General features: G+C 32.6%; 1 protein-coding gene across 2 annotated transcripts; it reads left to right on the top strand.

Moving 5' to 3' along the window:
- Positions 1-284: 284 nt before the first annotated feature.
- LOC143237786 (uncharacterized) lies at positions 285-18,177 on the top strand. Of its 2 annotated transcripts, none has more exons than XM_076477370.1 (5): positions 285-450; positions 1,160-1,315; positions 5,282-5,388; positions 15,025-15,187; positions 16,784-18,177. In XM_076477370.1, the coding sequence occupies exons 2-5, from the start codon at positions 1,204-1,206 to the stop codon at positions 17,989-17,991; spliced, it is 1,590 nt and encodes a 529-aa protein (XP_076333485.1). In that variant the 5' UTR covers positions 285-450; positions 1,160-1,203; the 3' UTR covers positions 17,992-18,177. The 2 variants fall into 2 exon arrangements, with proteins under 2 accessions (XP_076333485.1, XP_076333484.1); XM_076477369.1 differs by having other exon boundaries at positions 310-450; positions 15,010-15,187.
- Positions 18,178-24,643: the final 6,466 nt, after the last annotated feature.

Raw genomic sequence — 24,643 nt, 5'->3', positions numbered from 1 at the left:
CTATTTGTGCTGCAAATTAAAGAAATAATATGTAAATTGAACCTAAAATAAAATTTCAACTGAAGCAAGATCTATCATTAATGTTTTCTGCCAAATGTAATATAAAGATGTAAAACGATGCGATAAAATTGCATACGAAAGTAGAATGATTAGACTGAAAGCGTTTCTTACTATACTGAAGAAACACGTGGAAGCACTGAGAACTGACGAATTAAAACTTAACAGTAATAAAACATCAAGAGTGTCGTTATATTTATATTAGGTTACTTTCTTCCAAAACCAGAGGGTGCTAGTATGTTAAATTAAATTGAGTGTATTTGGAAAATTTTGTGTTTGAACTATTTGCATTGTTTTGTAACAAATGTATTAATTATTATCTCACAAATAGATGATTTACAACTACTCAACTAGTTCTTATGAACATATGATTTGGATAATTGCTTTTATGTAGTAAGTATACACTTTACTTCCAAGGAGATGAGATTTGGATTGTATGTGTAATTCCTAAACATACTTTTAAACCACTCTAACCAAATGATCAACATTTTAACTTTGTAGAAAATATTTCAAGAAAAAATTGTCATAGTGATGCATTAAATATAGTACTTTAGTATATACAACTTGGAAAATTTGTGCGCTGTAATACATATACATCGAAAGCTGTATGTTGTTGTGTGGGTGGGATACACAGCTTGGAACGGATATTTGCTAACTAAAAATGTTAAACAAACATATAACGTTGTTCTTGCCTGTATGAAAAAACAACAACAACAACAAAAAGAAAACGGTTTATTATTCAAGTTACTTTTTTTTCTTTGCTTCTTGTAATATCATAATTGTACCAGAATAAATTACACACCTAATGTTGTAGAGGACATCAGTCATCTAAGTGTATATATGGTTGCTGAAATTGACTCTGATTTACTTCGTTTGATTAATGTTAGTTCTCAACATTTAGTTATATCTTATGTTCTATATTTCATCTGGTAATAGAACTCTGATTATGTTGTCACCATTTCTGTATTGAGATGTGAGAAAAATTATGCTTGAAATTCGTTATCAGAATTAGCAAAAATTTGAAATTTGGGGTTCATAAATATTAAACTTTGTAATGTTTTTGAAGGAAGCAACATTTACTTTTTTATTTATTTCTCTATAGTGCAACTGCAAGTTTTGATAACAGTATAAAGGTAAAGGTACTTCATGATCATGGAAGTACTGAATATGAAGGTTGAACCATTTTATGATGAGAAACAGGAAGATTTGGATATCAAGTTGGAGAAAACACAAGATGATAGTTTCACAGTAGCTGATAGTAAGTGTGTGTGTGTGTGTATATATATAGGACATCTTTCATGTTCTTCCTAACATAAATAGCATTAATTTACCTGTTTAAATTTGGTGTTGTACCTGACTGTTTCTTTATTCATTGATAATTTTTTAATGGATGATTTTATGTTCAATTTCAGGAATGTAAATAAGTAATGTTTGGTTTGACACTTTCATTTTCCATGTTATTTTTCTCTTTGATTCTAACTTTAAGGTATAGAATTACCCCCTGAATTACAATTATCTTTTTGTTACTCATTTAATATCATTACTTAAAATACTGAATCTTCTTGATGCAATGATCATATTAACAAGTTTCCAAGTGACATATTAGGTGTCTTAGAATCTTATCCTTCTTCAAGTGAGACCTAATTCACTATCTGACTGTGAAAACCTTTAGATGTGTGAAGTAGTAACCAGTAAAAAATAAGAAGCATTAGAATTTTATTTAAAGTTCTCCTAACTTACATAAATTAACAAGTAATTATGTCTTGTTGTTATGATTTTATGTAAACTTCAAAATCTTCATTTATGCAGTTGTTTCATTTTTTTTGCACTTGAAATATGTTGCCAATATGTGCAGCCCACTATATTCTTTTTTGCTTACAAGAAATCAATTTTATGTAAACTTTCCTGACATGGCAAGTCAAATTGTGTATGCAACATCATTCTAGCTATACCCAGAATTTAATTAAATAACTATTTTTCAGTAAATTTGATATCAAATTGTAGTTAATGAATCAAATTTTAATATAAGGTCTAATTTATATAAGAGAATGTTTAAATCATCCTTAATCTCTATTAGGGTTTTTTTTCCTTTTCATTAATTTAGTGATCACCCCTGCGAGAAGTACAAAATGTACTGTAAATTATTCATTGTTATAGAGATATTTCTCAGGCAAGCACAGATTGCACGGATTTTGGTCTCAATAGAATAATAAATTAGAAAATGGGACACATTTCCCATGTTACCTCATTCACAGATTTTCAGTAGTTTTCTGTAATATTTTGCACTACAGAATTTATAACATATATTGAATACAGTACATAGGAATTTTCAATCTATCAAATTACATATTATTTTCATAATTCTTTATCTCATAGTTAGAAAGCTAGAAAAATATGATTATTATAGGATGTTACCTGCTTGATGCATTATTAATTTGCTTAATTAGGTGTATTATTTAATTAAATTAAAATTTAGTGTTCTAGTACTATTTGTATAGAAAGGAGTCTTAAGTTTTGCTGTCAGTGAAGAGCAAAATAACTAAAGGAACTGTGTCAGTACTATATTTTCTATTTTTCGTCTCTATTCTTTATTTGTTGTAGTAAAAGTATTAAATTTAAAAATTAGGAGCTTGTTAAGTTAGATCAGGTAAAATAATGCAAAATGATGATAATAGGAATATAACATTCTTCAGGAGATATTCTTACAAGCAACTCCTGTTTCACTTTAGGCAATACAGTAATGTGAACTTCAATTTTTCCATATAATTTTCATCTTGTGTGGCAGGATTATTAGTTATATACCATTCAAAGAGTAAAAAAAGTGTAAACTTGTGCATATTGTTGCAAACTCTATGCTGTGTAGGATACATTACTTTTGTATCTTGCTACAATTTGGAATTATTATGGAAAAGATAATTTAGTTTAGTTTTGTATTTTTATGATGGTTGTAAAGTTGGTCATGTGACCTAATGGGTTGAGAAAATAAAGGATGAAATGAAGTTTTTCAAGAAATTCTATTTACTTACAAGGATTTAGAGATTAGACAAGTGAACTTTCACAATTTTAAGGTAAAGAAACTGATTTTTAATTTTGAAATAAAAAACAATTTGCATTTCAAGGAGTCATCACTCTTACAAAACATGTAAAAAGTTATGGAAACTGTGGAGAATTTGTGATCCCAGACTTGTTTGGATCAATGGTGACTGCTGCCATGAAAGGTCATCATAGGGCATAATTTTGACATTCTCTTGCTTGTTTGTTCTGTTTGCTTCTTCATATGTTACTCTTGAATTGATTACATGCATTAATTTATTAGACTTGTAGGTTATGGTTGGTATGCATTTCTACTGCAGAAGTATTCTTAACTTAATAACTATTGTTCTTTATTGGAATCTTTCTGATACTAGATATAGATATTTCACTCTTTGACTCTGGAATGTTTAGCTACCATTGTGGACTGTACAACTAACAATGTGCATATACACTACTCGCCAAAATATTAAGGCCAATGAACATAAAGAAAAAATGTGCATTTTTCATTGTTAGACTCAACCACTTATATCAGTAGAGCTTTGAAAGATGAAAATAAGAAAAGGGAAAATAAAAATAAAAACACTTTTTAGCATTTACTAGGGAAAATGTGAACACTATGAAATTAGCCTATATACTAGCTGGTCAAAAGTTTAAAACCATACCGAAAAGAAGTCATAAACAGGTTAGGAAATGCCCAACAAGAGGTCTTAGTAGTGAGTTGTGTGGCTGTCATTGAGAATAACTTCAAACATTCACTTTGGCATGGTTGATATAAGCATTTGGCTGGCTGGAATGTTATTCCAAGTGGTGAAGGTGGCATCACGAATATCATGCACTATTTGGAATTGACGTCCATTTCTATAGACTTCCCTTGCCATCCACCCCCAAACATTTTTATTGGGGTTCAGTTTGCATGAACATGCTGGATGGTCCAAAAGAATCATGTTATTTGCCATGAAACAGTCCTTTGTCCTGTGGGCATTGTGGATTGCAGCATTGTCCTGCTGAAAGATCCAGTCATTTCCACACAAGCAAGAACCTTCAGTCAATAAGGATGCTCTCTCCAGTATGCTAATGTACCAGCTGCTGTTTGACACCCCTGTATAACCTGAAGCTCTATTGTTCCATGGAAGGAGAAAGCACCCCAGATTATGATGGAACCTCCTTTACTGTGTAGTGTAGAAAATGACTCCAGTGGGGAAATACTTATCATGTCAGTCAAGTTGGAAGCCATCTGGACCATCCAGGTTAAATTGTTTCTCATCAGAGAACAAAACCTTCATCCACTTTTCTACGTCCCATGTTTGGTGCTTCTCAGCAATGTTTAACCGAACTGATTTATGGTGTGGAAGGAGGCATGTTCTTTGAAGTGAAGACGTTTATGGTTTTTAAAGCCTTTCTCTTGTAGATGCCATCTTATTGTTCTTGAGCTGCATTCTGCATCCGTAAGGACCTTAATCTGGTTCAACGATTGGCTGGTGTATTGCCGAACAACCAGTCAAATCTTCCTGCTTAATGCCAGTGAAATTTTCTCATATTTCTCAAGGGTCTTTTAAGAAATTTGCAACAGCAGTTTTACTACACCAAATCTCACCAGCAATGGCACATTGAGAGAGACCTTGCTTTTGCAGCTTGACTATTCTGCCACGTTCAAACTCTGTCAACTTTTTAGCCTTTGCCATGTTTTTACCCAATGTAACACAGGAGATGTCAGTGGGAGATGTTGACAACGCTAATGCTTGAACACAAATGACTAAATTTCATTACGTGTTTACCGATTAACACTTCGTTTCAGTATGGTCTTAAACTTTTGACCAGCTAGTATTTAGGCTAATTTCATAGTGTTCACATTTACCCAATGAAATGCTAAAAAAGTTTGTTTTTTTTCCCCCTTTTCTTATTTTCATCTTTTGAAGCTCTACTCAAATAATTGGTTGAGTCTAACAATGCAAAATGCATAGTTTTTCTTTATGTTCATTGGCCTTAAGATTTTGGCCAGCAGTGTATATTTTCAGAATCTGCCCTATGCTTAAAGTTAATTTTTTTATGCACCAGTATATTAAGGAAGGAACTATAGAAGAGGCTTTTTCAACTTAATACACTGTATTGATTTTGATTATGATAAGTGGTGCGTAAATTACATTGTGTCTTGTTATAGAGAAATTTACATTGTTTATATCTCTTGCTGCAGGAAAAGCTAATTATGTGGAAGAAAAATCTCTACAAACTGTATTGAAGGTTGATATGATAAAAGAGGAGAAAGAAGATAACTTTGATGGATCAATAGTGAAAACTGAGGTAATTTGTAGATTGAAACTTTTATCATTCCGTTATTGAATATGTTGGTGTAATTGTGTCTTTCTGACCTTTTCTTGAAGTTAACTGGTAATAAAATGTTTGTAGTCATAAGCTGAAGAAATTCATTGCAAGTTTGCTGCATTGCCATTAATAAACTCATTACACCTCTTCTTGCAACAGTGATGTTTGCTAGTCCAATATTGTTTCATTTTTGATGTTTACATCGAATGTATTGTAAACATTCTACTAATTATCCATGAAGAAGAGAAAACACATTCGTAGAGAATAATATAAATGTAAAAACAGCTGGTATGAGTGGAGAAAGCACTATGTAGAGGAGCGAACAATGTTTTGACATTCTTCGGTCATCGTCAGGTTCACAAAAAATGAAAGAGGTAAGTGACTGATAGCTGACCATATGTTTGAAGGTGGTTGTGTAATTGGGTGTAGGAATGTAGAGGGCACGCTAAGATGTTTAATTATATTTATAAATATAGGTATAAAGGTGTTCTGAAGAATGTCGAAATGTTGTTTGCTCCTCTACATAGAGCTTTCTCTACCCATACCAGTTCTTTTTATATATATATTCTACTAATTAGTCGTATCAACTTTATCATCTGATTCTGAAAGTTCTCTTATTTTGTGTTTAATGATCTGTAATATTTACAGTAGTTTAGTAAGTTATATTAAACATATATCAGAGTAATATTTACCAATACTTTCAGCAGTCTGTAGGTGCTACATCTGATAACTAATACATCTTGGAAAGGAATAGTATAAATATCCACTTTATTCTGCTGCTACATGAGTTATGTGACAGTAAAATGGATGTCGGGGAAACTGCTTGGGTACATGTGAGCTGTGTTGCTGTTTCAGTAGAGATCTTTTTGAATGATATTATGAATTATTGTCTGAGACACATGGATGGCTCTTGTCACTTCCATTTGTGTTTATGGATTTTCTTTTAAAAAAAGATTACACAGTTTGATTAATACATCTGTGTATCAACTTGTTGTAGGTTTGTTTCTAAATGGTTCTAGTTCTAGTTGGGCTTAATTAAAAGTTTCTCTACGGTCATCTTTTTTCTTTGCATGACATCACAGCTTTGGTAGTTACATTCAACATTTATCCATGTCGCAACAGGCCATGTCATGAGATTTGTTGACTTGGATTCAACATTGTATTGAACTAAATGCTAAGCTCTCACCATATTTAGTGTGTCAAATATGCACATGTGTACAATATATGTTATATGTATGTAAAGCATAATTAGTTTTCACGTTATTCACCTGGGAAATTTTACAAGGCTTAGAATCCTCGGACAAGCAGCAAGGATACAAAGGTCATAACTAGAAAAATAATTGTTTGCTTTATTTATTTTTCTATGTTTTAAGAAAAATAAATTTAAGTAATTATTTATCAGTAGAAATAATGTGAATATATATGTAATGTAGAATAACTGAAATGTAACTGAATTTTGCATAATACTTGTCCATTAAAACTCAGCCAAGACAGATAAATTAGTAGATGTTAAAGGTCAGGTGAAAATTATTTGATACAGTGACACAACTACACATACACCTCATTAGTATAACTTTTGTACTGTTGGCCAGGCAGAACTTGAAGGTTGGTATAATTAAAATAATAAATATTTAATGTTATGAGATTTAAGGTATTCACACTAAAAATGTGTTTTTGTGTTATTTATAGTCATTCTAGAATGACAAAAAAAACAACATATCTTTTCCTAATTTGATTTTACTGAGATTACAAAGTTGGTGAAAATGAATGAGTCCATACAGAAGTGACTATGAAATAAAATGTGAAGTTTTATCAATAAAAAAAATTGATAATTAAGATAAGATTTTTTTTGCATGTGTAATTTGAAAATATTGTAATGCATTTAAATATTTTTAATCTTAAAATCAAAATTGCTTTGCATGTTGGACAGTCAACATTCTGAAAGGAAAGGCCCCTCAGTGTATATTCCTGTACGTGGTGAGGGGACTTCCCAGTAAAGGTTCTGTTCTTTTAGTATACCTCCTCTGGGATCTGAACATCTATCTACATATTTGCCATGCATAGCAACCTGTGAAGGGGAAGGATAGGGTACTGGTGGTTGAGGGGGTTCAACCATCACACACCACTTTAGCCTTGAATTCCTGTAGACAGGCAGCTTTGGGATAGCCCTCAAGAGTCAATCAACTGGTCCACTTGGGCTAGGGTCAACCAAGTACCAATGTTGGACATTCTCAACGGGTGTTGTGGACATTGTCTGATGCTGGTGTTTTGGTATAGTGCTCATGAAACCCTAGCATTGTTGCAGTGTCTGTATTTGGCATTGCAGTGCATCCTCTTGTAGGGCTTCATGGTGGTGGGGTCAGTGAGCACCAAGATATTGATTGTTTTGTATGGATCCCTGAAATAAAAATATAATAGTGAAGAAAGAGACCATAGGTAAATTATGACATCTTGAAGATTCTGAACAGCAATCTTCAACTTCTTCAACCCCTGTATCTCATTTTCTGATATTACATTCTTCATCTGACATATCTTTAGGGCAGATGTCCCATTTTTATTCAGAAGAAACTAAGTGGCTTTCTGGAACTCCAAAGTCAGTCAAAAAGGTACATTTGGGGAACATCTTGGTGGAAACATCTAATCCAAAATGCAGTGAATTCCTCTTGCTTTCAATAGCTGTTGAGGTTTCTCCCCATACCACTTTGAATTGATCAGAAGGAGTTATTGTTGATAGGGATTTGAAGAACACCCCTGAGTGAGAGGTTCTTGCTGGTTTCTCCACCCAAGGAATTTCTGCAGTGAAGCATATTTCTACTTATAAAAATGGAATTATGATGCTGACCAATGTCCTAATTTTGAAATTTACATCACACATAATAATATGGGTGAGAGCCACAACAGTTCATAAAATGAAGGACCATTTCACACTCATTGGCATTGTGGTCCTTGCAACTTGAGTGAGCACACATCAAGGAAACCACCACATGATGTTTTTGAATGACCTACCATCAAGGTAGGTTATCTATTTCAAAGTATGGCTATATATTCTGAACTCTCTCAGATTTTTCTATTAAAGAGAACAAAGAGAAAAGTTGTGGTCAAAAATAGATTCTCCACTTAATTCTTCTTCATGCAAGTAAAAATGGCCATATTGATACAATGGAACTGTTGAAGTTTCCTTTCTAATTTAGATGACATCAAGGTGCTGATTGACTCCTATCATCCTGTGGGTCTTTCTTTACAGGAAATATTTTCCATGGTATCTTCGTCATGGTGAAATCCTGCCTGCCACATGGCAAGGAAGGCTTAAAAACAGACCTGGGATACCTTTCATATTTATGTCACACTTTCAAACCACATCGCTTTTCAGCAGGCCTGTGCACATGGCAGGTAAAATGTCAAAGCTAGAAGGAGTCCCAAGGTCTTATGGAACAAGATTCAGAAGGTCAGTGGGAAATGTACTTCTATCCTTCTTTCAATCTTACTTTTCAATAGCCAGGAAGTTGCTGATGCCCAGAGGTTTGTCAATACTCTCTGCAAAAGCATTTTCTGGGTATCTAGCACTTTTGCTTTATTTCCTTCCTTCTTAGCCATCAAGACACAGGCAGAGAGATTGCCTCTTTCAGACTGATCATTTCTGTGTTTATAATTACCACTATACACTGGTAGAACTCAAGTTTGCTCTTCATTAGTCTGGCAGTACATTGGTTGGACCTGTTGTGCCATCTCTGTCCTGCTTCTCTTGTTATTCTTCTAGTTGTTTTTAACTGGATGTGGTAAGAGAATGATTTTCCTGATGCTTGGTGCCAGGCTTTTGTCCTACCTTTTTCTGAGTCTGGGAAGGATCCCAAGATTTCTTCAAATTACTGTCCAACTGCTTTGATGAGCTGTCTCTGTAAGACCTTAGAGAAGATGGTTAATGCCTTTTTTGTTTGGTTCCTTGAATTAAACAACCTCCACTCACTCACCCAGTGTAGGATGAGACAAGTGCTCCACCATGGACCACCTGGTTTGACTTGAAACGTTAGTCAGAGAAACCTTTCTCAAGCGACATCTTGTGTCAGTATGATTTAACCTTGAGAAGGCTTACAATACTACATGGAGGAATGGCATTTTGCAAGACCACCACTCATATGGATTGCGTGGCTATTTGCCTATATTTATTAACAATTTTTTAATGGGCCAGCGATTCCATGTTTGTGTAGAGTTGATACTTTCCCGTTCTTTCTTACAGGAACTTGGAGTGACTCAAGATTGTCCATTGTGTGTCACACTCTTCAGTATAAAAATTAGTACCATCACTGGATAACTTTCTACTACCATTTGTTGCAAATAGACTCTCTGTTGATGATTTTCACATCTCATGTCAGTTGTTGAACATGATGTTTATTGAGCAGCAGATACAGGCTGCCCTTAGTCAGTTACTGAAGTGGACCACAGCAAATGGTTTTTACCTTTTCTATCTCTAAAACTAGTTGCGTGCACGTTTCCCACCAATGAGGTATTCACCCTGATCCTGATCTCTGTGTTGGTAAAGTTTTGTTTTGCGTGGTCCCTGAGGCAAGATTCTTGGGGCTTATATTTAACCGAAAGCTGACCTTTATACCACACATCAAGGGATTGATGTTCCATGCTAAAAATCTATCATGCCCTTATATGATCAAAACTGGACCATGGATTTCTGGTCTATGACTCTGCCAGGATATTGGTCTTGAAGAGGCTGGATCTTGTTCATCATCAGGGGCTTTGGCTCTTCATGGGGTCTTTCTACACTTCCCCAGTCCAGAGTTTATATAGTTTCATGAACCTCCTCTACATCTGTGCTGTTTGTAACTGTCTTTACTGTATTCAAAATTTTAATCCTCACTACACCATCCCACTTGGGGTTGTGTTTTCCTTTCAAAGTGGGCCATACGTGTTTAGAACAGATGGCCTGCCATTGTTTCTTTTGGCTTTCATATCCAGGTACAGTTGGATGATCTGGGTCTGTTCTTGAATGACATTGCTGTATCCATTGATCAGCCAATCCTGCCATGGCTTATTACTATCCCCAAATTTGGCCTTTCTCTGAGTCATCTTAGAAAGGCAGATACTCCCGATTGGAAATACCATCTTCTATTCCCCAAATATCTTTCAAACCATCCTTCAATTCCCATTTATGCAGATTGTTCGAAATCAGGTGACTCTGTGGGCTCTTCTGTGGTTTGGTAGTTGTACACAGAATCTTTTCAGCAGTTTTTGGGTTCACTGCTGAATTGTACACCACTTCTCTTGTCCTGGATCACAGAAGCTAAGCAGAACTTGATTTGTACAATTTATTCTGACTCTTTTAGCTCTCTACTGGCCCTGGAATCATTTCACATTAGTTTTCATCCTGTTCTTCCTGATGTTCAAAACTAACTGACTCATTTTTCTTTAACATCTACTTCTGTACAGTTCTTCTGGAAACCAGGCCATGTTCCTGGAAATACCAATGAGCTCGCTGACACTGCAGCAAAGTGTGTCTGCTCTGACACTTTTACTGCCATACCTGCCCCACACATAGACCATGGCTCTGTATTTAAGGCTTAGCTTGAACCAGTTGGCAGTCGACTTAGAGTGAGCAGCATGATAACAAGTTTTTCCATATAATACCCTCTATTGGACTTTGGCTGTCTTGTTTCTGTCAGGATCAGAAGGAGTAACTTGCCGTAATTAAACTACATATTGGTCACAGTTTTTTAACTCATCATTTTCTTTTATCTGGGAGCGATGCACCAGTGTGTTGTCTGTGTGACACTCAAGTCACAATAGTCCACATTTTACTGTTGTGCCATCTTTACAACTCTGAATTACAGCACCATTTTATACAAGTTTTGTCCACAGGTATACATCTGTCATTGTATAGTGTTGTTGGCAATAGTGACACTGTCCACTTTTAATTTTGAAAGGGCCAATGCCATTTTAACATTAACTTTTTAATTCAAAAATTGGAATTTTTTAACATGATTTTTTTTTATGAATTTTAATAATTTTACAGTTTGCAAATATCCTAGTTGCTTTGTGCCATAAAATGCCAAACAACCAACCATTCTGAAAAAAAAGGTTTATAAAAAAATATTTAGAAAATTATTATAGTTAATTTACAAACCTGGTTGTTTATGTATGAAAACTTCATAATGTTTACTAGAAACTTGCAAAATTTTGTGAAGGTGTGCATACATTTTCAAAAATCATAGTATAATTACACTCTTGGATACTTTTGTGGTTATGAGATGGGTTAATTCTTCCAAGCTGTAATAGAAGAGTTAATTAAACCATTTTGCTTATCAAAGTGTACAAATAAATATAGTGTAAAAACTTTGCTAATAATTCAAACCTGAATTGTACAACTTTTTAGCTTTTTTTAGAATAAGGCAGTCTAAGAAAAATCTTGAAATTCTGCCTGGAATGAGAGTTGTTACATTTTTTTCTCTAGATGTCTCCACCTCTCTAGTTTATTTACTTCCTTTCCAAGAAGTATGAACTTTAACATGCTACTCATTATAATGTTGTTGTTCTAAAAATAGAAATGTATTTATAGATGAGTTTAGATTAAGTAAAATGAATATTAATAATGATATTAAAAATTTTGATAAATTGCACTCATGATTAGAGTGTGCTTTATTTAATTTGATAATGTTATGTGAACTCCGTGTTTACCTGCTGATGTATAAATTTTGTGGTTGGAATTTTAGTTTAGACACAGTTCAAAGGTTACTAAACAATAAGCAGAGAAATGGTAGTGGGGGAATCAATACCATCTAGATACTTCTGGCAGAGAGGATGCTTCTGTTGGATTTTCTTTCAGTTCAGGACACCAATGATTGATATGAGTGTTCCAATGAGTGACAAACAACTATTGTTATTGTGGTCTTCAGTACCTCACCCTCAGGCAATGGCAGTAGGTATATTCAGTCAGAATTGTAGTGGATTGCATCCATGTGGCTGTTTACTAATTCATCTATTTTCTATCTACGAGTGTCAACTGGACCATCACTGAATCAATTGTAATGGTTCTCATCACTTTTACTTTCATTTTTCTGTATATATAACAGATAGGAGAAAGAGGTACAGTGTTTAAATATCTTTAACATTTCTTATGCAGAGGTTAAAAAGTTGTTGTCCCCTTCTCCACCCTGACTTATGCTGCTGCAGTACATTCCACTGCTGTGAAGTGTGTACAGACAGCTTTTTGTGTACTTTATCAGTTCAGTTGTATATGTACTTTCTGTTAGAAAATATGTTTGTTATTTTAAAATTTCATTTTATTTCTGAAAAATATTAAGTAATTTATCAAATGTATGTAATTTAAGAGGTGTTACTTACCTTTACACCACTGTGAGTTACAACCTTTCATACTACTGCTGTGGAATTTCATGTACCTTGCAAAACCCTTAAACATACTTCCATGTTTAGAGGCCTACAACTATTTAGCTGGCTTATGAGGTAATCATCTTAATTTTATATCCCTCCTTGAATAGGAGGGTGATACAACCTCTAAGGGTAGTATTCCCTGTAAATATTAGTGTTTGATAATAGTTTTATTTTTCCCTACTACTACCTATTTTCAGGCTTGTTTTTTATAGTTTTTATTTGGGTATATAGTTGCTTTGATCAGTTGGATTTGTTTATTTACTACTTTGTCCTTGTTGCAGTTTTGTTCTGTCCATTCAATTATAACTTCATTTTTTGTAGTCATCCCATGTCTTCTATGTGTTTCTTATCAAAATGAATAACAAATTAAAACATTCAATACCAGACACACCTCATCAGACATTCCATTTATTTCTGTTATTTTCTTTATTTTGTCTCTGATCATCATCATCATTATTCAAATAATGTCTTTGCAGTTCTTTATCCTGTAAAGTTGATTTAATTTCATCCTTAACCCCTTCCATTTTCTGAAGATATTGTTTGTCTATAATCTGTTGTTTTTATCCTATTTCTTCCTTCATTATGTGATTCTTCTATTTCTGATTCTGCTTTATGTACAGTCAAGGTTGTCTGTTGCTATCGTGCTCAAGCTACTTCCTCTCATGGACTACATTCTTACCTGTCTTGTCAATGGCATACCCCCTTGTTTAGAGACTTATCCACTTTAACAGGTTTGATTCATCAGCTCAGTCAATTTGGATATTTGATGAAGTCCAAAGAAATGGTTTTTAATGTGGCTTCTCATCAAACCAGACATTGTTACAGTCTCTTTTGTCTCCTTTTAATACTGACTAGAGAAGATCTCACAGAATGGTCTGTAAACTATTAGGTTGAGGAATAATTCGTGAGCGTTTTTAAATAATTTCATTCAAGCATTACGTGCAAGACTATACAATACTTCAATGCATGAACACATTACACCCAAAACATTTATTATGATACTTTATTTCATGTAATACCTAGGTATATAGTATGCATTGTTTTAAACGAAATTGCAAGAAATTAAATACAAAAAGCAGATGGTGTCGAAAATGCTCGATTTTGTCCACTTGACATTCCATTTAATGAGCTGAAAATGAAAGCAAAAATTAAAGACATATGAAAATCAAACACACCATCTATTAGAGCAAAAAATATCTACCAAATGACATGAAATATTTTGCGAAATCGTTTCATTTATGAATATATTTTTTAACTTGAAAAAACGCTCACGAATTATTCCTCAACCCAATACATCTAATACATTCAACTGTAGTAACATGTGTCACTAGATGATAGTATCATGTACTATAGTGTTAATGTCCCTCTAGTTTACCCAAGGCTCTAGTGTATTGACCTTATCATGCCGAGTTTAATTTTCAGCTTCATTACTGATCTTGTACATTCTTCATGTACTTGATACATTTCAGGGAAACATTGTGTGCTGATCTTTATATACAGATCCTGAAAACAGTGACCAAATACATCAAAAGGAAGGGAGAAAACTGATAAAGACCTCAAACTACTTACCCAACTAACATGTAGTAGAACCAAATATTAAAATTCATTGTATTTGTTGTCATCAAATCTCAATAAATGGCCACCCTTACTGCAAAAGAATTATTTATTCACAATCAGCATCAAACAGGGGAGTACACAAATCTTAAGCTGATCTGCTGTTGCTTGGTGCTCACTGTTGAGATGGGGATTCTCTGATAAACTGACACCATCTCTGTACAGCTGACTTGATCATTTCCACCTTTTATACAAGAAAAAAGAAAGCAGAAGGAATGTATTGCAATTATTCACTTAAACCTGGTTCATACTTTGATGTCTTTAATCATGGTAATCCATTACATTATCTCTTTGTGATGACCCACTTCCATATGATTATGCATGATGAGTGTGGTTCATGTACAATTATGTGTTTTAACATATACACATAAACATACATATTTCAGCAAGGTATTTTACAGTAAAATATCAGATACAAATATTTCTAATTATCTAAACTCATAACATTTTAAAAAAAGGTAACTCTTTAAATGATTTTAATTATTTTTATATGCATAATTAAGTTCCATTCATTAGGTTGATTATATTATATTTCGAACTAGTTAACTGTGGAGAGTATGTGTAATGATGATACTAGCTGTTTGATATTAGACTGTATTTGTCCAGGATAAAACAGAGCACCCTGGTGATCTATTAGAAGATGGTATTATTTCAAAGTTCAGTGACAGTAATGATGATGATCTGGATAGTTCAAACTGTAATAGTGTGAATGTGAAAATTAAAACTGAATTTCAAGAAGTAATTGAATCAGTGTCAGAGAGTACATTTGGTAAGTACAAATATCTTTTATAATTCAAGATCATTGACATTGGTTTTAAAGAACTGATTATACTCTTTTTATTTTATCAAAGAGGATAAATGTGAAGTGTGTAGATCTATATTTGTTTTTTTATTTATATATATAAATTTTTGTGTGATAGCTTATGAAGTGATGAAATGATAAAACATTAAAAATAATTAAATGATAAATTAATTTTACCTGAAAATGAACAGAGAAAACAGTAATTGTTTCTATAAAGAAACTTTAACTGACTAGTGTTTATCTTCCTGGTTCTTTAGAAATAAACTTCTAAATTAATGGTTTGAGTCCGTATCAGTAGATTAATGTTTCAACACATACAGAGAATGTATTTTTTATTTCTATAGATATTGTTTATTGAACACTACCAGTCCTGTAGAATCTTGGGCATAAAATCATTGCAAATTTCCAATCTGTTACTTTACACAGTGAATACAGCAACCAAGTGACTTCTGATTAGAGTTATAATACCTAAACATAATAAAATGAAGAGTGCTATTTCAACAAATAATATATAGTATGAACCTAAATATAAAATAAAAGAGAGTTTTGTAGATGTAAGACAACTGAATTAGGATCAAGTCATAATTTTTTATCTTGGAACTCAGACAAAACGACTTAATTTACCCATTAAAACTTGTCGTTTGACTAGCGTCTAAACTTAAATGGCTTTTTCACAATCCAAGGAAGACAAAAACTTGAATTTTCCTGAATAGACTTTGCCCAAAGAATGTATGGACACACAACCCATTATTTTTTATGTTTGAAAGAGCATGGATCAAGGACAGCAGTAATTTACTGTATATGCACATGTTTCAGTGAACTTTTACAATCTTAATATTAGGGTTAAGAATGCTAAGGACAAACAAAGTCCTTACTCAGAGCTCAGCTATTTGTAATACACGCAAGGCACACAAACACTGGAGACCTTATTGTGTAGCTGATCCAAAATAAGAGACACTTCATACTTCCTTAGAGAAACTGTGTAATTAAATTGGATTTACATCAAATTGGATTATTGCATATGATATACTAACAGTGTATCATTAATTTGTCTTAGCACAACATCAGATTCAGTGACATCCAGCTTATGTTAGACCATATAAAACCAAAAATGAGGATACATTATTTTAGTTTCCATAACAAACAGTGGTGCAATGGACCTTCTCAATGAACATTTTTATTATGACCTGAGTTGGAAAATATGATTTGGAGTTGAAAATAAATATCTCTTTCTAAACTTTGCAAATTAATCATTTGAAGATTTGATTAAAATCAGATTTTTCAAACAGGAAATATATTTAAAACTTAATGCTGAAACTACATTGGTTGTTGTAACATTCTGGTATCTTATTTTTACAGCTGATTTCAATTTATCCACTAAAATCCTTTGTAAAGTGGAATGTTAACTTTTTTATATGGTTCAGGTAGAAAAGTCTGTAAAGATAAGTTATAGCTTTACTACTTTAATAGGGATATTGATCATATGAAAATATTAAATATACTGAGAAGTTCATCAAATATATTATTATCTATGATATGACATCATTTATATATTTATTTCAGATACAAATACCAGTGTGAACATCCACTGTGTGAGTCAGTGTCCTGGTTATCATGGTATAAAACAAGATTACTATACAGAAGTTATAAAATCCTCCAAACCAAACAATGAAACAGGTGGAGAAACAACTTTAAATGGAAATAACATTAAAGAATTTAGAACATTGGATAAACTAACACAAGAACAGAGGATACAACCTGGAGAGAAACCATATCATTGTGTACTTGATGTTCAAAACTTTGAGAGAAATAGTCCATTAGAACAACATAAGAGAAATCACACCAGGAAGAAGTTTTACAGTTGTGGAATTTGTGGAAAATCATTAGTATCAAACAGAAACTTAAAATCACATCAAAGAATACACACTGGGGAGAAGCCTTACAGTTGTACAGTGTGTGAAAAGCAATTTAGAACAAAAAATGTTTTAAAAAATCACCAGAGAATACACACGTGTGAGAAACCTTGCAGTTGTACAGTGTGTGGAAAAAGATTTACAGCAAATAGTACATTAACAATACATCAAAGAATACACACTGGGGAGAAACCTTACAGTTGTACAGTTTGTGAGAAACAATTTACAACAAATTATCAATTAAAATATCATCAACCACTGCACACTGGGATAAAACCTTACAGTTGTACAGTGTGTGAAAAACAATTTACAACAAATTATCAATTAAAGTGTCATCAACTACTACATACTGGGGTAAAACCTTACAGTTGTACTGTGTGTGGAAAACAATTTAGAGCAAAAAGTAAATTAACAATACATCAAAGAATACACACTGGGGAGAAACCTTTCAGTTGTACTCTATGTGAAAAACAATTCAGAACAAAAATCGCTTTAAAAAGTCATGAAAGAACACACACTTGTGAAAAACCTCATAGTTGTACAATATGTGGAAGACAACTTGGATCTAAAAATGAATTAAAAAGACATGAAAGAACACATACTGGGGAGAAGCCTTACATTTGTACAGTGTGTGGAAAACAATTTGGTACAACTAGTGTGTTAACAAATCATCAAAGAATACATACTGGAGAGAAACCTTACAGTTGTAAAGTTTGTGAAAAACAATTTAGAACAAATAGTGGATTAAGAAATCATCAAGAAATACATACTGGAGAGAAACCTTACAGCTGTACAATTTGTGAAAAACAATTTAAAACAAAATGTTCCCTAAAAAATCATCAAAGAACACACTTGTGAGAAACCTTAGAGTTGTACTGTGTTTAAAACAATTTAAAACAAAGGGTGAATTAGAATAACGTGTAAGAACACATCCTGGGAAGATAACTTGCAGTTATACAGTTTGAGGAAAACACTTTATTAGAAGTTATATCTGAAAAAAATCTCATCAAATCCATACAGGGAATAAACTCTAGTTTATTTAAATGGTTGTAATGTTCTTATTATTAAATATAAAAAATATGATGCATCAACACTTCTAACTTCCAACACAATCTTAAATATGTCAGTTAGCTCTTTTCTAATTCTTTTTTCAAGTGTAAATGTGTTCATAGATGTTAAGTTGTTCTAAAGTAGTAAAATCCTCATACCTTTTTTTCTGGTAGACCTTTGAACACATTGATTTTTTAGGTATTAATAATACCTCAATGGAGAAAATTAGGACATGCTCTTGCATTTATATAGTTTGTGAAAATATAACTTGGATTATGTAGTTAATCAAGGAAGACATACTTGTGGTATATATTACTAGTTGATGAAAAGGAATCTACATTACAGAAAATACGGTTTAGACATTGCTTGAATGTCCAGTGAGAGAAAATTTACTATATATATACAATGTTTCAACAAGTAACTTTTGTCATCCTCAGGTACAAGTTGGGTAGTTAACCCAACCTAACTATTTTCAGAAGTATTAAAGTATTTGATCCATATTTCAAATACAGTTGTATTACAGGTAAGTGAAAACAAATAACTTGAAGTCTTGGCTAAAGTATAAGAAATTAGCTTCTCAACTGAAAGAACTTCCAGAAAAATGAATCTATAACTAATTATCTGAGTATTACTGAAAAAAATTCTGTAAGGTAAGGCTAAATAGCAGGAGAAAGTGTGACTTATTAGTGGGTAGTGAATGAAACATCAATTAAAATTGTCAACCTTTTACTTCAGAAGGAAACTTTTAATTTTGTTCTGACAAAAAACTGCAGACAAACATAAATGCAGGACTGTTATTAATAACCAGAATAGTGTACAATTGCAACCTAATTGTGTCCTCACATTAAGTTTTTATCATTAAATAAATCTGACTTAAGACAAAAATTGGGAAATTAGATGAAAATTGTTAAATAATTATTTTAACTTCTTTTATATCACCACCAGAGGGTTTCACTAAAAAAAAAATATCTTCAGTTATTTTATGAGGGAACCTTAAAATTCCTAATTCTCAACAAGTAATGTATTCACAAAAGAAGTTTAGTTTTTTTTAAATACTTAGGTAAAAAATAGAAACCTCAGTCTCCTCACCCCTATAATGCAAATAGAACTACTAGTTCTAATTCCAAGCAAAACTTTCTGGTACTTTAAGTCTCACTAGATATGCAGTTCCCAAAATAATAATAAACATAAGTTACAAATCTTACTATTGAATTGCTTGTAATATTTTACACTTGTAACAGTCGTGGTTAGAAATACGTAATCTGGTTTCTTCTTCACTTAGAAACATTTAACTTTATGTAGAAATCCTACAGGTAAGGAAGAATATTTACGTAGTTACTGTCTTATTTATAATTATGTCAAACTAAAACTTTCAGAGCTAATTGTAATGTGAATATTTTTTATGTAGATCATGTAGCCAGTAATATAAACTGCTGACATAGAAAGTACAAGTTGAAACCTCAACCTAAAAGCTATAACCTTATATAGTAAATTTATGGTTGTTTCTAGTGATGAATTCCATGAATCAAGCAACAATGTAACAACTGAATTCAGAAATTAAAATGCGCTATATTTTCTTATCATTACATTACTTTTAAAGCATCTGTGACTTTTATTTATATTAAAGCTCTTTTAATTTTACAAAAGCTGTGGGAGGTAAAAGCTTCATAGTTAAAGGAAATAAAAATGCTCTATTTAATCCTTTGAATTGCTAAAATGTTAAGTGATTAACAATTAGTGTTTTTTATTTATAATTTGCATAGTTACCTGTGGATGAAGAATACTATCCAATGATGCAGGGAATGAATGTAGTACATTAACAGTCAATTTTATTCTGTGTTGAACATTTTTTTCAATATTAAGAAGAATATAAAATTATCTTTGTTCAATCTACCCATAATTAATTTTACATTTGGAAGGTTTGTTATGCAGTTTGATTAAAACTTATAACATTGTAATTGCTACTTCCTGAAAAGTAAAATAGACTACTGTTATAGAAACATAAGTGATGAGACTGTTGTGTTTTGATATTTTTTTACTGTAACAGTAACAATGTTATTGTTTTAAAATTATTCAGTTTATGTTAAATTGATTTTGGTCATTCTGCACACAATTAAAAACAGTGATAAAACTATACACATTTCAACCTTGAAGGGCTTTTGTATATGTGTAGCCCTCTGGTAGCGCAGTGATGTGTCTGTGGACTTAAAACTCTAGAATTAGGATTTTAATAATGGTGATTAATACTAGTTGGTACCTGGTGTTGCTTTGTGCCTAATTATAAAAGAAAAGTATTTATGTAGCTATGCTACTGAAAATTAAAGATATTTTCAATTATGAAATGTGTGATGGTGAATACTGGTTCATCCATCACGTTTTTCATATTGTTATTAAATGAAAATATCTCAAAAGTGACTAAGTAATAATAATAATTTCAAGATCTGATGAACAGATTTATGTTAATATGTGTAAAGATACTTATTACTTTACAAAATGGAGGTGTTTTGTTATTAAGAAAGATATGTAGTAATGTTGTACTTAATGTCTAAATGAAATTGCTTTATACAGGTTGGATAAAACACTTCTTGCAACTGATTTTCGCTGTGATTATTTGATCAACAAAATTAATCAAGTATATCATACCTTTTGTGTAAAAGTTCTAATTTAGTCTAGAGTGAACGAAACTAGTAGTTAATATACTTGACATTTGGAAATGAGATTCTAGGATCAAAACTTTTTCTTGAGAAAAAAATATTTTCAACATTTGGATGTAATAAAAAAATTTATTAACGAATAGAGTACACTAGACATTAATGTGTATTGATCATTCAGTTTCTTTTCGTCGTGAATTGTGATATTTAAATAAGTGTAAAGACGACAAATCTGTTCCCGTAAATTCTGCCGTTCTTAATTTGATAATGCTTGAAAACTATCAGGTGTTGTATCAATACAATATTAACATAACACAGGCAATAATTAAGATATAGCAATATATATATATATATATATAACTTTTCACTTGCAGTTGAGTTTAATTTATGCTATTTTTGCCTGGTGACATTGTACTACACAATTTTAAGTAACTGGCAAATTGTACCGATATGTTCGAAAGAACTATTATCCTAAATTTCTGAAAGGAGAAACATCCCATTAGAACTTATTACTTTTGGGCAGTATACATTGTTTCGTTTAGAGTGATGTATTTTATTTGAGTAGGCCTGGCATGGCCAAGCGCGTAAGGCGTGCGACTTGTAATCCGAGGGTCGCGGGTTCGCGCCCTCGTCGCACTAAACATGCTCGCCCTCCCAGCCGTGGGGGTGTATAATGTGACGGTCAATCCCACTATTCGTTGGTAAAAGAGTAGCCCAAGAGTTGGCGGTGGGTGGTTATGACTAGCTGCCTTCCCTCTAGTCTTACACTGCTAAATTAGGGACGGCTAGCACAGATAGCCCTCGAGTAGCTTTGTGCGAAATTCCAAAACAAACAAACTTTATTTGAGTAATCATGTATTATTAGGCTGTAGATATTCTGAGAAATTGGCATCATGTTTTCTAAATAATAATTCAACCAGAAGTGGGGAGAAAAAGCTACAATTGTATATAATATCTCTATAAAAAAAACAAAAAAAAAACTTTCACTTCTAATATTTACAACAAACATTGTAAACGAGATACATTTTTTGTCTGCGTTGTAGTAATGAATACATATAGCCTTAAAACACTTTGTTTCATACATTCTATCTTAATTTATTGGTAAATTCATTATTCGAATGAGGCAAATGCTGTAACATAATTCGACGCATTATTTACAAAACATTTATATGACTAATTCATTAGTTCTATATTTTTCACTTGCGTATTTGATTCATGGTATACCGTGCAATTATTTTTTAAGATAACAGGATAACTGTTTAATCCTTATCTAATGTTTCGTTTTTATAAATAAACTGTTACGTGAACGAGACATTTACATTGTTATTCCATAGCCGATTATGTTTCTTGCGTTACAAATACCAGTTTTGCTCTCATTAAATGTACTGTTGTGTATGGCAAGTTTTTACTTTTATAATAATATGCATAACGTGCATTTTGCGTTTTCTGACGTTTTATTTCTAGTATCTAGTTATTAACATGGGTAATTCATTTGTTCATTCATATAATTAAAAAAATTAGAACGGATTTACTGGTATATGTGAAAACTGTGTATTAATTTTGTTGGCAAATTTAATAACTTTAAAACGTATTGATATTTTATTAAACTCTAAATCCGAATTACAATTTAACTTATTTTCAGGTGTTTTAAGTTGTAGTATTTATTATAATAAACTGGAAATTCATTTGAGATAAATCGTAATATGCAACACATTGTATACCACCCTCTGGGGCCTGGGAATAGCCAGGCGATTAAAGCATTCGACTCGTAATTTGAGGATAGTGGGTTCGAATCCCCATCAATGCAAACATGCTTGCCCTTTCAGCTGTGAGGGCGTTATAATGTAACGGTCAATCCCCCTATTCGTTGTTAAAAGGGTAGCTCAAGAGTTGGCGGCGGGTGGAAAAAATTAGCTGCCTTTTCTCTAGCCTTACACTGTTGAATTATGGACGGCTAGCGCAGATAGCCTTCGAGTAGCTTTGCGCGAAATTCAAAGCAAAGCAAACTTCGTGTGCTGCGACTCGAGTTCAGGAGAAGAAATTAGGCCAAAAACAAATGATAGACACTTGTTCAGAGGACGATATTATAGATTTGTCTCAGACATTTTTTTTAATCCGACAGGGATCTTATGAAAAATTGTCCTACTAGCAATTTGTTTGTGAGTGATAATGATGGACGTGAGGGATCTGGTTCACCAGGCGAAGTTCCGTTTGCCAGAAGCAAACTACCTTCAGATCTCTTCACTGTTTAAATTTGCACTCTTAAAAGATAAACTGTAGAAAATTCCAAATTATTGCTTTTCAAAAATGGTGTTCTCATTAGAAAATGGAGAACAAATGTACCATCTTCAGAGGATTGGGCTGTAGTTTATCAAATTATTGTTGTAAAAGCGTATCACCCTGAAATATTGAAAGTTGCCCATGGGAGGTTACCTTGATGCCAACACGACATACCACAAAATTATGAGACATTTTTTTTGTTCAAAAATTAGACAAGATGTTTTCTAGTTTTCCAAAATTTGATATACCTGTCAATTGGTTGGAAAACTAACCATACAATTGCCGTTACTCCTATATGTATATAGTATCTTAGTTAAAAAAAATTAACAAACGTCAAATTGTATTTATGTAAGAAGGGAGATGTAACGGATTTACTGCTATACATTTATATTAATATCCACATATGTTTCAGTTTGATTAATGTGACGTATATATTTGTTGGATGTGTATTCACAAGTTTCCTGTATTTTCCAAATTTGTAGAAGGTTCTCAAAAGCGAGAAACAAGAGTATATGTTTTACGGAGACGCTAGGGCATCTTCAAACATTGTGGAACTTTTGAGAATCTCCCATCATGAATATTTAAAAGAAAGGCATCACAAACATCAAGAGGCAGAAACAGAACGTTGTTTGGTCACCGTAATCAGTATAATACAAGCTTTGGAAGCTATAGTTTGATAAACGCTTATTAACCGGAAAACTACAGAATTTAATGTTTATAGATTTTATATATTACAAACTTCAATGAAGTAACTTTGGACGTTACAATTTCTACGAGGACGTTAGATTTTGTCGTCCGGGAAAAACTTGCATGTAAACGCAAGAGCAAGTTAATATTCTCGTTAAGGTGAAATGTATTTGTGTTTCAACATAAAATTAATTCACTCGTTATGGACCAAGTCGATACTTCAAATAGTAGTGAATCTTCATTTAGTTTTAAATATATACACCTATAATTTCAGACATATATATTGTTAACACTGGAACTGTAATTTACATAATTTTTAGTGAAATACAATCGGCATTTTAGAAACACGTTTCTAAGCCTCTTTGTGTACAAAGTCAAATATTCATTCATTAAGTCCCGCTAGTGGCACAGTGATATTTTTTTTTCAGACTTACAATGCCAGAAACATGGGGTCGATACAGGTGGTGGGAAGAGAAAGATAACCTACTGTGTTGTTTTGTGCTTAATTACAATCAAATAATTCTTAATAAATGTCACAATTAATTTTCAAGTTATAATTCTACACAACTTGGAAAACTGGGATGAAAGAAAGCTAATAAATTTGTTAACAATATAACTGCCAGATGGTGTGATGCTAGGGGTAGAATGATCAAGTTATGATGAACGCGCAGATAGTTCACGAAAACCACCTGAGGTTAAGGTAGATTTGTAGATAGCAAACATGTCACTCTGCTACTGTGGAGAGGACAAGTGGTTAAGTAATCGAAATAGATATAGATATAAAATTTGCAGTATAGAATAAACTGGCCGTTTATTAAGTGAAATTATCACAGACTGTATTG

The sequence above is a fragment of the Tachypleus tridentatus genome, chromosome 13 (genome assembly GCF_004210375.1).
Source record: "Tachypleus tridentatus isolate NWPU-2018 chromosome 13, ASM421037v1, whole genome shotgun sequence".
Taxonomy (NCBI): domain Eukaryota; kingdom Metazoa; phylum Arthropoda; class Merostomata; order Xiphosura; family Limulidae; genus Tachypleus; species Tachypleus tridentatus.
Note: the sequence above shows the minus strand (reverse complement) of the source record. Positions and strands in the feature narration are given on the sequence as shown.

What these genes read in the sequence shown, in the direction of transcription:
- LOC143237786 (XM_076477369.1), top strand. Translation starts at nt 1,204, where the DNA reads ATGATCATGGAAGTACTGAATATGAAGGTTGAACCATTTTATGATGAG. An exon ending in TAGTTTCACAGTAGCTGATA is followed by an intron (nt 1,316 to 5,281) that starts GTAAGTGTGTGT and finishes CTCTTGCTGCAG; the next exon opens with GAAAAGCTAATTATGTGGAA. An exon ending in AGTGTCAGAGAGTACATTTG is followed by an intron (nt 15,188 to 16,783) that starts GTAAGTACAAAT and finishes TATTTATTTCAG; the next exon opens with ATACAAATACCAGTGTGAAC.